General features: G+C 37.1%; 1 protein-coding gene across 2 annotated transcripts in view; it reads right to left on the bottom strand.

Moving 5' to 3' along the window:
* Nucleotides 1-15,070, bottom strand: part of LOC140152882 (gamma-tubulin complex component 4-like) — a 46,680-nt gene that overhangs the window by 15,365 nt on the left and 16,245 nt on the right. Inside the window, exons 12-15 of one of the 2 annotated variants that reach the window (XM_072175409.1) lie at nt 14,856-14,990; nt 14,554-14,667; nt 13,473-13,612; nt 11,118-11,184 (exon numbers count right to left, since the gene is read on the bottom strand). In XM_072175409.1, coding sequence (XP_072031510.1) covers nt 11,160-11,184; nt 13,473-13,612; nt 14,554-14,667; nt 14,856-14,990 — 414 coding nt within the window. In that variant the 3' untranslated portion in view covers nt 11,118-11,159. Of the gene's footprint in view, nt 1-9,427; nt 11,185-13,472; nt 13,613-14,553; nt 14,668-14,855; nt 14,991-15,070 lie in introns of those variants that run through there. The other variant, XM_072175408.1, reaches the window with a different exon arrangement.

Below are 15,070 nucleotides of genomic sequence, written 5' to 3'. Positions count from 1 at the left end.
TAGGATGTTTGTAGGAATGATACACAACAGGACAGTGAATGGGCATGGAGGTGTTGGCAGCAATATATCACTTCTTCTTGAACAAGGATGTCAAGGAGGACTTGATATGAAGAGGAGTGAAGAACATGAAAGACACCATAAAGAAAGAAAAGAGCAGCAAAATACATGTTCCTGATGAGTGGAAATTCTATGATATTTGCGATCAGTTTCTTGGACCCTCCGTCTAATATAAAAAGTAAAAATAACAATATATTCATTTTTCTTCTTTATTTATAAGAAAGAATTGGAGCTTGAGTGCGATGGTACAAGCATTTCAGACTGTTATTTTTATGTAAACAACAGTGCAAGAGGAATACTGCCACGAAACAATGGATGGAAGGACCCAATTCATTCCGCTTGGGGGTGATGGCCTGTTGGCAAAAAATGCTTGGTCAGCCAAATACGGCCAAGCCGATGGCTTCAATTGTCAGGATCAACTGGCAAGTATCATCCCAAAGCCAGAAGACTGGCATGAAAGCGTAATCATACAGTGCTATTTTAAAATGAATTGCACATGCAGTTTGAGTTATTAGATTAGAATGAAATCTCCAAATTACAGCATTTTAATTTCTATAGTTTATGTTACTTATCAGGAAAAATATCTTGTTTTGTGATTATTTTTTATATACTATAGTTTACTACCTCAAATACACTGCCAACTTGGCAGTAATGCTCTATGGCTACTAGCATGATGCATAATAGGTTAATTGGTTCAGGCTTTCATTATTTTCCAAAATGGTGTAATTGTGTTTTGAATTCCAGACTGCATGAATGATTTATACATAATATGAACATTTTGTTCTACTAACTTGTTCTTATTTCCATAATTGACAGGATACCTTTACATATGGGTACACTCCAAAATCAACCTGTGAGAAGGGTACACTCTACAACTTGCGCAAGGTATTTGACAGACATGGAATGAAGGCTTCCACTATAGGAAATTCATCAAATTCATCACCCATGGTTATGTAGTGCTTGAAAGCAATGCAAGTACTAGGGAGCGATAGAATTTCCAGTTGGCATTCCATCCCTGCAAGATCCTGTGGTGGTGAGACAGGCCATACATGTATCTACTACTATCTTGTAGATAGGTTTGTATTCCCAAATGGGCTTCTTCCATCTGCTTCTTGTACAACAGATCATCAGGCAGATTATCAGTACAACTACATTATGTGCTCTCATGTGTGAAGGCCTTCTAGACATCGCTACACTGGATGCCGTAAGGGAAGGTGATGGTGAGTGAATCATCCACCATGTTGGCGATGATTTTATTCATTTCAATGCTTATAACCATCCTAATTACAGATTATTGTCCTTCTATATGATTGCACAGATATATGCCCTTCTCACCTCTAGGATGGCTGCAAGAGTGATACATAACAGGACAGTGAATGAGCATGGAGGTGTTGGCTGCAATATCTCACTTGACCTCTTCTTGGAGTTCTTGAACAAGGATGTCAAAGACGACTTAGAGGAGTGGATCCATCTAGGCTGGATGCCGTAAGGGAAGGTGATGGTGAGCGGATTATTCGCCATTGGCGGTATGAGTTCATTCATATTAATTCATATAACATATAACCGTCCAAATTACAGATTATTGTCCTTCTATATGATTGCACAGATATATGCCCTTCTCACCTCTAGGATGGCTGCAAGAGTGATACATAACAGGACAGTGAATAGGCATGGAGGTGTTGGCTGCAATATCTCACTTGACCTCTTCTTGGAGTTCTTGAACAAGGATGTCAAAGACGACTTAGAGGAGTGGATCCATCTAGGCTGGATGCCGTAAGGGAAGGTGATGGTGAGCGGATTATACGCCATTGGCAGTATGACTTCATTCATATTAATTCATATAACATATAACCGTCCAAATTACAGATTATTGTCCTTCCGTATGATTGCACAGGTATATGCCCTTCTCACCTCTAGGATGGCTGCAAGAGTGATACATAACAGGACAGTGAATGGGCATGGAGGTGTTGGCAGCAATATATCACTTCTTCTTGAACAAGGATGTCAAGGAGGACTTGATATGAAGAGGAGTGAAGAACATGAAAGACACCATAAAGAAAGAAAAGAGCAGCAAAATACATGTTCCTGATGAGTGGAAATTCTATGATATTTGCGATCAGTTTCTTGGACCCTCCGTCTAATATAAAAAGTAAAAATAACAATATATTCATTTTTCTTCTTTATTTATAAGAAAGAATTGGAGCTTGAGTGCGATGGTACAAGCATTTCAGACTGTTATTTTTATGTAAACAACAGTGCAAGAGGAATACTGCCCCGAAACAATGGATGGAAGGACCCAACCCATTCCGCTTGGGGGTGATGGCCTGTTGGCAAAAAATGCTTGGTCAGCCAAATACGGCCAAGCCGATGGCTTCAATTGTCATGATCAACTGGCAAGTATCATCCCAAAGCCAGAAGACTGGCATGAAAGCGTAATCATACAGTGCTATTTTAAAATGAATTGCACATGCAGTTTGAGTTATTAGATTAGAATGAAATCTCCAAATTACAGCATTTTAATTTCTCTATAGTTTATGTTACTTATCAGGAAAAAATATCTTGTTTTGTGATTATTTTTTATATACTATAGTTTACTACCTCAAATACACTGCCAACTTGGCAGTAATGCTCTATGGCTACTAGCATGATGCATAATAGGTTAATTGGTACAGGCTTTCATGATTTTCCAAAATGGTGTAATTGTTTTTAGAATTCCAGACTGCATGAATGAAATTCATCAAATTCATCACCCATGGTTATGTAGTGCTTGAAAGCAATGCAAGTACTAGGGAGCGATGGAATTTCCAGTTGGCATTCCATCCCAGCAAGATCCTGTGGTGGTGAGACAGGCCATATCTACATGTACTACTATCTTGTAGATAGGTTTGTATTCCCCAATGGGGTTCTTCCATCTGCTCCTTGTACAACAGACCATCAGGCAGATTATCAGTACAACTACATCTGTGCTCTCATCTGTGAGTGAAGGCCTTCTAGACATCGCTACACTGGATGCCATAAGGGAAGGCGATGGTGAGCGAATCATTCGCCATGTTGGCAATATGATTTTATTCATTTCAATGCTTATAACCATCCTAATTACAGATTATTGTCCTTCCGTATGATTGCACAGGTATATGCCCTTCTCACCACTAGGATGGCTGCAAGAGTGATACATAACAGGACAGTGAATGAGCATGGAGGTGTTGGCTGCAATATCTCACTTCACCTCATCTTGGAGTTCTTGAACAAGAAGAATACTGCCCCGAAACAATGGATGGTAGGATCCAACCCATTCTGCTTTAATAGGGGCGATGGTAGGGTTGGGCGAATCACCATAATGTTTTTGAAACGAGTTGTTTCTATGGCTAAATTTGCAGTAGAACACATATCCGCCAAAATTGTTGACCTCTGATGACGTTTGACCCCCCTACTATTCAAAAATTCAAAATGGCTGCCAAAATAGCATATTTTTGCTTGTTTGTGGCATATTTTAGTGGATACATAGCTTCAATGTGTCTTTTTATATGTTTTGGGGGTTGAGGAACACAAATTTGACACTTCTGAGATGATTATCTGTATCCGGTACAAGTTTAGGGCCAAAAATTCAAAATGGCTGCCAAAATGACGTCATTTTGCTTGTAATACCATATTTTAGTAGATACATAGCTTCAATGTGTCTTTTTATATGTTTTGGGGTTGAGGAACACAAATTTGACTCTTCTGAGATGATTATCTGTACCCTGTAGTAGTTTTGTCGCCAAAAAATCAAAACGGCCGCCAAAATGACGTAATTTTGCTTGTAATAGCATATTTTAATAGATACATGGCTACAAATATGTATTTATGTATGTAGGGGAACACAAATTAGATACTTTTAAGGTGATTAGCAGTTACATATACGAATAATAAGTTGCCAGCACTGAATATCATCATGTACCGTCTGATTTAATTTTTTAATTTTAGTCATTTTTCCATTTTTTTTTTCATTTTTTGGTTGACCAAAAAAGCAAAAAGTACACCAAAATATTTAAGACGGTAGCAGGTCTATTTTTTTTTAATTATCCTTTTTTACTGAAAAAGAATGTTAGCAAGAAAACAAGAAACAGTCTGTCTGAGTGTTTGTTTACTCTATAAATTAGGGTAGTGGCACTTCCCTGCTCTAATGGCCCAATTGAATTTGTTTTAACACCCCCCATTCATGCATTTCATAATAAAATATTGTATTATGCCAAAACAAGACCATGAAAGGTCATGCACCGGGATTTGCTCCATTATCAATTGGCAATGTTTTGCATGTCAATGACCGGACTGATTTACAGCTTCATGCTTCTTTGCTCCATAGTGACCCTCCAGTATTGATTGGCTGAATAGCCGAGCTGCATGGTCTGAGCACGTGAATATCTGTTTACACATGTGCTTCTTGTGAATCACTATGCTACACCCACTAAAACCATGTGTTGATTGGCTGGGCTGCATTTAGCTCTTGGGCTGCACGTGGACATAAGGCCAAATAAAAAAATAAACATGTTTCACATCCCCTCCCGCTTCCTTTTTTGAGGTTTCTTAAATTTTATTTTTATTTTTTGAAATTCAGTTATAACTTTGTCTATGAAGTACATATGCTTTCAATAGCCTTGCTAATATACAAGAAACACTTTTATAAGGTTTTGTGATAGTTAGAGGGGATATATCTCTCAGAACGAACAAATAAAAAGAGGCCTCCTTTTTCCATGCATTATTGTATACGCTAAAACAACTCTAATTATGGGTATTTACACCGATTTTGCAATAAAAAATAAAAAGTCCCCTCTTCCTCCTTTTTTCAAAAACCTGGACGTGAAACATGTTTTTTATTTTACTTGGCCTTAGCTAAACCCTGGGCATTTATACCCGGCCTCGTGGTCTGTCTACAGGGGCTTCAGGGAGCATAATGAAAACATTTTATTGTACATGTACTGTACTGTTACATGCATAGCGCACACTTGAGCCGGGTTTTATCTTGGATACTGGCGTGGTGGTGGTGGTGGTGGGGGGGGTTGTGGTCTGTGTATGACTGCTGATACAATGACACTGTGCATGGTTTGCTTGACTTGATAACTTTATTATGATCACCTTTTTTTGTAATTAAAAAAAATCAGGCATAGGCCTAAATATTTGGAATTTTTTTTTCTCCATATATACTAGCCCCTCCCCGGGTATAAGCCCACCCCCATTTTTTGAGTGAAATCGCCCATCTAGGGGGGTGGGCTTATACCCGGGTGGTTACGGTAGTTGTTTTTCAGTTAAGTGTGCAAGGATATTGATAGAATCATGTATCGCAGTAGTTTCATGGTTCTAGCACGTTTCCTTATTTTCAGTTCTGTTTTCTTCACGAGTGTTAGTCGCTTTGATATTTTAACCGTCTGCGGGTAATTGCATCTGAAACACTGTCAGAACTTCTTCTTGCCCATTTCCATTTTTGGCGTTTATCAGCATTGCTATTAAGTGTTGTGAATGTCTAACGGGTTTGAACTGATCGGCGTGGATCCAACACAATCGCAGATCATGCAGCTGATAAAGTCTCAGAAACATTGAACAGAAAATTGGTGTTCAGAAGCTGCTAAACATAACTGCCGTATAGAAAGTGTTCACCTCACCTGGATCTAGTGTCCATACATTGGCCCTTATTGCGATTTCGAAGCTACCATCTCCAAGTCATGCAGCTCACTCCATATCCCTCTATAATGAATAAACTTCATGGATGGAGACACAAGGCATCGACAGTACTAGCTTCAAAGGTTTCATATCAAATAGATTTGGTAGGATTGCTGAGATTCTCATGTCATCGGCAGTGTCCATCATAGAATTGGCAGACGGTGTCCACGTACATACAGAAATTGGTTCCAGCATTGAAAACTATTCTCAGCTGATTGGTGCTTTCATTTTCCCATTGATGGATATCCTGGGAATAGATGACAGAGACGGCTATGTCGACAAAAGTGTTAAATCTAGAATATGAAGCAGAATTGGCTAAATTTGATGTTCGCATTGCAGAAAGTGGTGAAATTTTTGTGCGAAGAATTGAGACAATCCATTCAAAATGATGTGTATTCAGAACCAAAATTGATATACTTTGTTGAAAAATATCCTAGTGTAAAATACAAAATGCAGGTTGTCACAGTAGAAATTACAAATGCAATGACATACCATATAAGCCCAAGTGAACTAACCCTGTTTATAGTTCTACTCCTTAGAGAAGTAGATTTCAGCAGTTTTCTTCAACAAAATTGGATGATATTTTAATTCTGGCAACTCATAATTCGTGTATGTTACTGCAAATTATGTTAAAAGTGTCTAATTTGTGTACCCCTACATCAAAACATACATATTTGTAGCCATGTATCTGTCAAAATGTGCTATTGCAAGCAAAATGACATCATTTTGGCGGCCATTTTGAATTTCTGGCAACTGATAACTCATACAGGGTACTCCAATTCTTCTTATAAGTGTCAAAGTTGTGCTCCCTGATCCAAACACATATAAAAAAGACTTATTTGAAGTCATGTATGTACTAAAATATGCTATTACAAGCAAAATGACGTCATTTTGGCAGCCATTTTGAATTTTTGGCCCTAAACTTGTACCGGATACAGATAATCATCTCAGAAGTGTCAAATTTGTGTTTCTCAACCCCCAAAACATATAAAAAGACACATTGAAGCTACTAAAATATGCCACAATCAAGCAAAAATATGTTATTTTGGCAGCCATTTTGAATTTTTGAATAGTAGGGGGGGTCAAACGTCATCGGAGGTCAAAAATTTTGACGGATTTGTGTTCTACGCTAAATTTGGCCATAAAAACAACTCGTTTTAAATCACTTTTGTAAAAAAGTTCAGATTCGCCCAACCCAAGTGATGGCCTGTTGCTATAGCCATAAAAATAATTTCTCGATCATGAGTCACAATGCTTGCCACTCACGCTTACCGTAACGCGCGACATCTCATGATCTCCAGCTGGCTCCTGGTCAATCTCCTGTACATGCACACTCGATCTGCGCATGTACACAAAATAATTAATGACAATGTGCTCCACCGTAAAGCAAGCTCCGACCGTATTCATGGAATATGCCGAAATGACGCTAAAGAAAGATACTGATAACCAGCAACAAACATAAACAAAATATGTCAAAACGTCGGCTGCTTACAAAAAAAAAAAAAGAAGAAAAAACCATCAATAAAAGCGCCTTTTACCCACTAAAATAAATATAAACTGTAGTAACTGACGTTTAAATAAGTCTTGTCTGTATGGGTATGTGTGTGTTTCTTTTTTATAAATCAGGTCTAAAATATTGCTTCAAAATGAAAGGTAAACTTGAGTAAACTTCAGTTGTTTTACCATCTCATGTCAAATTAGCAAATTTTTGCAGTTAAAAATACGAAAATGTCTAGCGTGGGCCAAGCTGGAGTTTCATATTGTCGCCAGGCAAGGGAGGTCATAGCAAATGTTTGGAATTTCTTTGCTGGACATGGGAACAACCCAGTATTTAGGGATCTTTCTACTGCAACTGGAAGGACCAATGTGGTTAAAAATACACTGGCGGCTACGGGAGTCAAATCAAGATCATATGCAAGTTCGGGCCCTCATCACCTTTGACCGTGGTGTAATCCGCCGCGCGATTGCCGGTATGTATGAGGAGAAGAAGTGGCGGACTGTGAATTCAATTTATGAAACTTTGAAAGACCAGATACCATTTACAGGATCAAGAGCAACGCTCAGGAATCTTTAAAAAAGCATGGGCTACAAAATACGGACGCAGACCGACCAGGGACATCATAAAGGAACGTCCGGATATCATTGCCAAAATACGGCCGAGCCGATGGCTTCAATGGTCAGGTGTCATCCCAAAGCCAGAAGACTGGCATGAAGGCGTAATCATCCTACAAGTAACTTTCTTTTATTACAGTGTTATTTTAAAATGGATTGCACATGCAGCATTGAGTAGATTAGAATGAAATCTCCAAATTACAGCATTTCAATTTCTCTATAGTTTATTCTGTGATTATTTTTTATATACACTATAATTTACTACCTCAAATACACTGCCAACTTAAGTATACTAGCATGATGCATACTATGTAGGGTTAATTGGTATAGGCTTTCATGATTTTCCAAAATGGTGTAATTAATTGTGTTTTGAATTCCAGACTGCATGAATGATTTATACCTAATATGAAACATTTTGCTCTACTATAACTTGTTCATATCTTACTATAATTCACCAGAATCTGTTTGTGTGTCTGTTTGTCTGTCCGCCTCTTTTCTCGGAGACCGGGGGTTGCGCGTTCCTCAAACTTGGTGGGTGGGTGCAGCTTGGTATGAGGAAGAACGAGTTTATATTTTTTAAGGTCAAAGGTCAAGTCCAATTGAAGTCTAATTTCAAATTGCCCCTATGGAGCTCAAACTTGGTGGGTGTGTTGACCTTGGACTAACAAACAAAAGTTTCCATGGTGACCTAAAAATTCCAAATAGCGCATTAGTGAGGTGAGTAAGTTGTGCCAAGTAATTGGTCGCAAATCTTTGCTATCCCTGTTAACGACCACAGACAACATTGCCAGGTAATATACACGCAAGGCTAACTTCCAGCGTGACAGACAGGACACATTTTACTCTCCTTTTTTTCTATTTTTATAATAATATTTGTGAATGCTTTTGAACCAAAGCTGAAGAAACAGCTTTTAATAGAACATTGAATTTAATACAAAAATAACTAGTCTGACTATTTATTAGAATCTTTGTCTCTGGTACACTCATTTTCAATGCAGTAAAATACTGCTTTGTAGGTTACCTAAAATATTTTATTTCGCAATTTTTATACTTTTATTATTAGTTGAAGCTTCATACTGTGTCATCTGTAATATTCTATACAGTAGAGGAGAGTAGCATGCAAAGATTGGTAAAAATGGGCTAATTGTACATTTGGGTAATAACCTGTAATGGCTAACAAATGCAAAATTAAAATTGTTAAATTGTTTTTTCTTTCAGTCAAACCCACCAAATGAGGATGACACATCAGAGTCAAACCAACCAAATGAGGAGGACACATCAGAGGTAAGACCAATGCATCTTTACTGTCACAAAATTATATGCATCAATTTTAAATTCAATTATTGAACAAGATTTGAGTACAAATCTTCTTTTTTTATTGATGGGGAGAGTGAAATGCCCTGAGCCTACGGGTGTCTCCCTATTTTTTTCAGCCTTTACCCTTTTCCTTGTATATAAAACATCCTCTGTAGATCAGGAACCTAGAGTAAAGGTGGAAGTCATGCATCAGTCTGGAAATGGCCTGAACAATCCGATGAGGTCTTATACTATACAGGAAGTAACACGTTCAGGCTCAGAAATCCGATGTGAATCCGCGAATCGATTCGCCTAAAGATTCTTGTTTAAAAACATGAACAGCGCGAATCCATATGGATGCGCCTAAACATCCTGACATTGCAAAGATTCTTGTAAACATCAACAGCGAGAATCATGTTGGATTCACGTAAAAAAATCCCGATTGTACATACTGACTGTCGGCATATTTATTTTAATTTTGTAACTAGCCTTTTGAGAAATGATTCCCGGATAAATTAAACGAACGTCAATACTTTAATTAAGTCTTGGGGTTAAAATACTTCACTGGTCAATTCATTTCAAACCCCGATCTTGTTGATATTTTTATCATGGTTTATGAATATTAATTTTGACCTCTTCATCATGACGTGTCGTTTCAAAGGTCAATATATTTTCTTAACCGTTTTGCTGATTGGCTGTTTGCATGACACTGAGCAGAAATGGGACTATGTACATGTTGAAGCCAAATTTGGCGAGGCATCTAGGCTCAGAAGGGCATCGGTTTTGTACAGAGCTGGAGACAAAAGCTCCTCTGTCAAAGAAGCAAAAAACTTTAACTGCCTCATTTGGGGGGCCAACAATATGGCTAAAAAATCTGTGACACCACTGCTGACCGCAGCAATGTATGTTTTAAGCCATGAGAAACCATGTAGCAAATTTCGGCATCTGTGCGGCCTTTGCCCTGATATGAGAGTTAATATGACTACAAGTTACAATAATGAAAAAGCTGTAAAGGCATTTGGTCATATCCTTGATTGCCCAGCAAATGGTAGCGGACGTTCGCAAACATGTGACTGAAGCAAACTTTTACAGTTGGCTTATTGACGGAAGTAGTGCAACGAAGAGGAATCTAACGTACAAGGCGGAACTTATACTAGCCTTTGTACCAATGAATCAACATAATTACCAAAATCAAATCATTTGTCAACACTTGAGTGCTCTACTTAATCTACTTTTCAGGATCCATTAAGTTTGTGAATTACAGTTAAGCAATTTTGCTTAGTGTGAAAACCATATGTTTGAATTAAATTAACTTGAGTATGTTGTGTTATGTTTTGGAATAGGTGAAAAATTAAATCCAATGCCAGATGTTGCTAGGACTTGCATTATCTCAAACATGTTCCAATTTACAACTTGTACACTAAAAAGATTTGACAGTATGCCCATCATATATTTACCTGTTTCAAAAATCTCAATTTTGTGGAGTAACACCATACATATCCTTGCTCGCCCTTCATTACCTCACATGATAGGTAAGGTTAAGTTTTCTGTTTAATCTATTCTATGTTGGAAATACTTGTAGATGACAATATGTACCAAGCAGCAAATGTGCTGACAGGGTCTCTTTCTTCCTGTACATACTAAAATCAGATTACATATAAAATATGCAAGTTTTCAATACAGGGTGTCCTAAAATGATATAAGTACATGTACCATCTGTTATTTCATTACAATTTACCAAACCATCATGATCAAGATAACAGCACTCATTTCATTATTTGGACTAGACAAGATCAAAATTGGCTATTCATTGTTATTGACATACTCAAAATGCATTGATAATGTGATGTCTTCAAAAGTTATAGTATATACAGGTACTATTCATTTTTGTGACACCCTGTATGTACCACATTATTGTAATTGTAAAATTGGTATATTTAGGCATTGAGTGTGACAACCTTTCACTTCTGTCTGCTGTTAATGATGCCAAGTGGGTTAGACTATGGGGTGCTTCCAGGTGATGGCCTGTAATGACAATGAGAAATAAAATAAACATAAGGTTAAAACTTAAAGTTAACTTTTCAAAAACTTTCAGTTGGAAGCAAAACAATCACACACAAAAATACTATTGATGGGATTTCCTCTTTGCTTCTTTTAATTCACAGTTCCAGAAAATTCAGTAATAAATTGTTTTTAATTTATCTTAAAATTTGTAAAATGTAGCTCAATCTTGATCTTTTACCACTTAGGAGGATGACAGCTTCATGCGTAATAATTTGATTTTTACCCATTGCTTGAGAGACAAAGACAACCAAACACATGCACTTCTATGCTCCTGGAAGAGCACTGATATTAAAAGCAGGAAGGTCTGTTGCGAGAGGTTAGTGTATACATCAAAACACTTACAATGAATGCACCCTCGTTTAACTTGCTGTAACATTTATGGTCGCATGTCATAAGTTGGGTACAATTTCCATTACATGGTCAAAAATGACAAAAAATGTGTTTTTGGATATGTTGTATATATTGACAATCTCTAATAATTAACACCATTTTTAACCTTAGCACATGCTTAATTTTTGAGATAATGCTTAATTAGTAATTAATTAATACACAGGTGTCTATGTAAATCTCAATTTTCAAATGCGTTTTTCTCAAATTGGACCTCAATTACAAAAATGACTGTAAAATTTGTATTTTATGCAAGAATGTCATCAGATTTGGAGGATATGTTCTCAATACATTAATGCTTCAAATGAACTTTTTAAAATAATTGTATGTGAGTTAATTACATTGTGAAGGTCAATGACCTTTTTACGAGTAATTAGCAAGATGGTTATTCTATTATTGAGGAAATGAATATCAAGAAGAGAAATGTACATTAGCATATTGCTAAAAATACTGAAATTCAACTAGGATGTCATTAAAAATGAAAAAAATGGAACATATTTCCCTTTAAGGTGGTACTACACACCTTGATGAATTTGTGACTATTTTTGCATTTTTCTCAAAAAATAATATCACACTGGTAACAAAAGCCATGTATATTAGAGGGGTAAGGAATCCAGTTACTACACTGGAATTTCAGTTACTCAAGACAAGCGGTACGTTATTTATGATAAGAAAAGAGGTACCGCTAGAACATACCTCATTTCTTAACATATATAATGAACCCCATGTCTTGAGTCACTGAAATTTCAGTGAAGTAATTGAATTCCTTGCCCCTATAATATACATATAACTTTTGTTACCAGTGTGTAGTTACTTTTTGAGAAAAATGCAAAATTAGTCAAAAAATTTACCAGGGGGTGTAATACCACCTTAAGTTGTCAGTAATTGTTTTAATTGTACAAATTCAACATTAAAAGCTGTCAATACATCATACCCTCCCTAGATTTGAAAAAGTAACCAGTAGTTTTGACATGCTGACATGTGAATTTTCACATAGGCCCTATTGTACACTCCCGCATCCGCCTGCTCCACATCCGCCTGCTCCTCCACCCCTGGCATTTTTCATTTCAACTGATGTGATTTTTTTACTGAATAATGTATAATTATATGCTTCAGTAGACTGAAAGAGTATAATATTAGGCTTAAAATGAGGTATCAACCACTGCTGTAGGATATGGGGTTACGGAAAGCCAAGCAAATTTGTATCGCAATTTTCAGAAAAGTGTAATCCCTCCACCCTTTTAGCATACCCAACTTATGACATGCGACCTTATCTATCTAGGTTAATAAATGCACATCGGTTATTTGGAGAAAAATTATTGTGAAAAATCTAAACATTTTGCCTTTGGAAGCAAAAAATATTCTGAAAGACGCAGCCCTGAGGGATATTCGAGGTCCAAAGCAATTTTTCACAATGCCTGACAATGACATATAACTGGTGCAAAGTTATTAACTGAATTCACAACCGTCATTTTACACTCATCACTCAACCAAATCTCAAGATTTTATTTTCTGAAATTTGTTGAAATAAACAATTTTAATCACAACCTATATTTCGCCCTTCAAAAAATCGAACAAGCTAAAAGGGATTTACCAATTACAGCAGCGCGAAATCACACCATGTGCAAATATGGTAGTTGTGAGTCCGTGAAGTGTTCCGCCACAAAGGTGCTCACATGCAGAAGTCACTGTACTGCGTAATTCCTTGCTAAGTCACACGCGAAGGTCATTGATGTATATCAATAACCTTTGCACTGGTGTGTGCGTGTATATCATCTAACAAGCAATTTGATTGAGATTCACATATGGTGTAATACATGGAGGTCATGAATATATATCAAAAGAGTACTAGTATATCCTACCTAGCCAGGACACCCTGTGCTTTGCTGTAGAATTTGTTGTAATCCAGTCTCAGTAGTAATTGAGTTAGATGCCGACTTGCTTGGTGGCTCTGTACACCAGACAGGATCTTGAATAGCAAGGATGACTGACGATTGAAAGCCTACAGGTGCAAAATAAAACACTGAAATGTTAATGATGAAAAATAAGAAAATTAACTTAATTTCCCCGTGGGATAAAGTAAGTGTTATGGCTAGGAAAGATTTAATCCACTTTTCTTATTATTACTTACTAATCTCTTGCCCCAATCAATATACATGCTGGTGGAATGAAATTACTTCATCAATTAAAGTTCTGAGGGCATAGTGGCTCAGCGAAATAGACTTCATAGGACTCATATTCACGAGGTAGATCGATGTGGGGGTTTGAATTCCTGCAGCACCAATGTGTTGTGCACATGGGCAAGGTGTTTTACCTCAGTTGCTTCACCCACCTAGGTGTAGTGAGGAGCTGTAGGGGGATAATTACAACCTAAGGGTCGAGATGAAGGAAGCTACACTTTAATTGCACTCTTGTTGAAGCGAAATGATACTAATGTATCTCAGAGGCAGCAGAATAAATTGTTGTAAGTGTGCTGGTACCTGGCCAAGGTGCCTCACTGCATGTTAAATCACACACATTAAATCACAAACATATAAGTATTATCCTGTATCCCATAAAATTTCTACTGGCTTACAAATGTATAGGAAATTATTGGAATTATATTTTCATGACAGAGGGTAGAAATAGACTGATAAAAGCTTTGCTTTAGGCCTTTTACATTGCTAGAACTATAAGTCTTGGACATATATTCTTATCTCAACTGATGTATCTGCAGTATGTGGATGAGGATGTGCTGCATAAGTAATACAATCTGTTAAGTGTAAATCTTTGGGATTTCTTGAATTATAGAGAGAAGAATTACGACTTCGTCTCAAAAAGTGTACCTGCGCAAGCTTGTCCATGCGTGCTCTATTTGTTAGCTTGGAGTTCTGTGTTTGTATCATACAGAATGATGGCAAACCTCCCAGATTTAAGTAGTGATTGACCTGCGATGTGACCTACCTGTGCCAGCTTGTCCATGTGTGCATAGTCTCTATTTGTTAGCTTGGAGTTTTGTGTTAGCAGCATACAGAATGAATGGCAGACCTCCAGGATTTCAGTTAAGCAGTGGTTCACCTGCAATGTGATATCAGAGTGACAATTAATTTGTCATTTAAGTGATGCATAATAACCCACTTTCCTAAATCATAGATTTTCCATAGTGCATCACAGACTTATACAGTTACTACAAACCTCAAGTAGTATACAGATTAAATTTGTCACAGCTTTTGTGTCAAAATAACTTGCAAGTATATATTACTCACCGGTTTCATGAGTAAGAAACACTGAGCCATAAGAGAAGTGATGAATTGATCATGAGCAAATCTGACTGCCTCAAAGTCACGAGTACTCCTCACTTTATCTACTAGTTGACTAAACTGGGTCTCTAAGACATCCACCTGTGTCAAATAAAACACAAGATCAAAACATTAAAAATAAATGAACACATACACAAAAAATTGTACAGACAAGAGAATAC

This window comes from Amphiura filiformis, chromosome 5 (assembly GCF_039555335.1).
Source record: "Amphiura filiformis chromosome 5, Afil_fr2py, whole genome shotgun sequence".
Taxonomy (NCBI): Eukaryota; Metazoa; Echinodermata; class Ophiuroidea; order Amphilepidida; family Amphiuridae; genus Amphiura; species Amphiura filiformis.
Note: the sequence above shows the minus strand (reverse complement) of the source record. Positions and strands in the feature narration are given on the sequence as shown.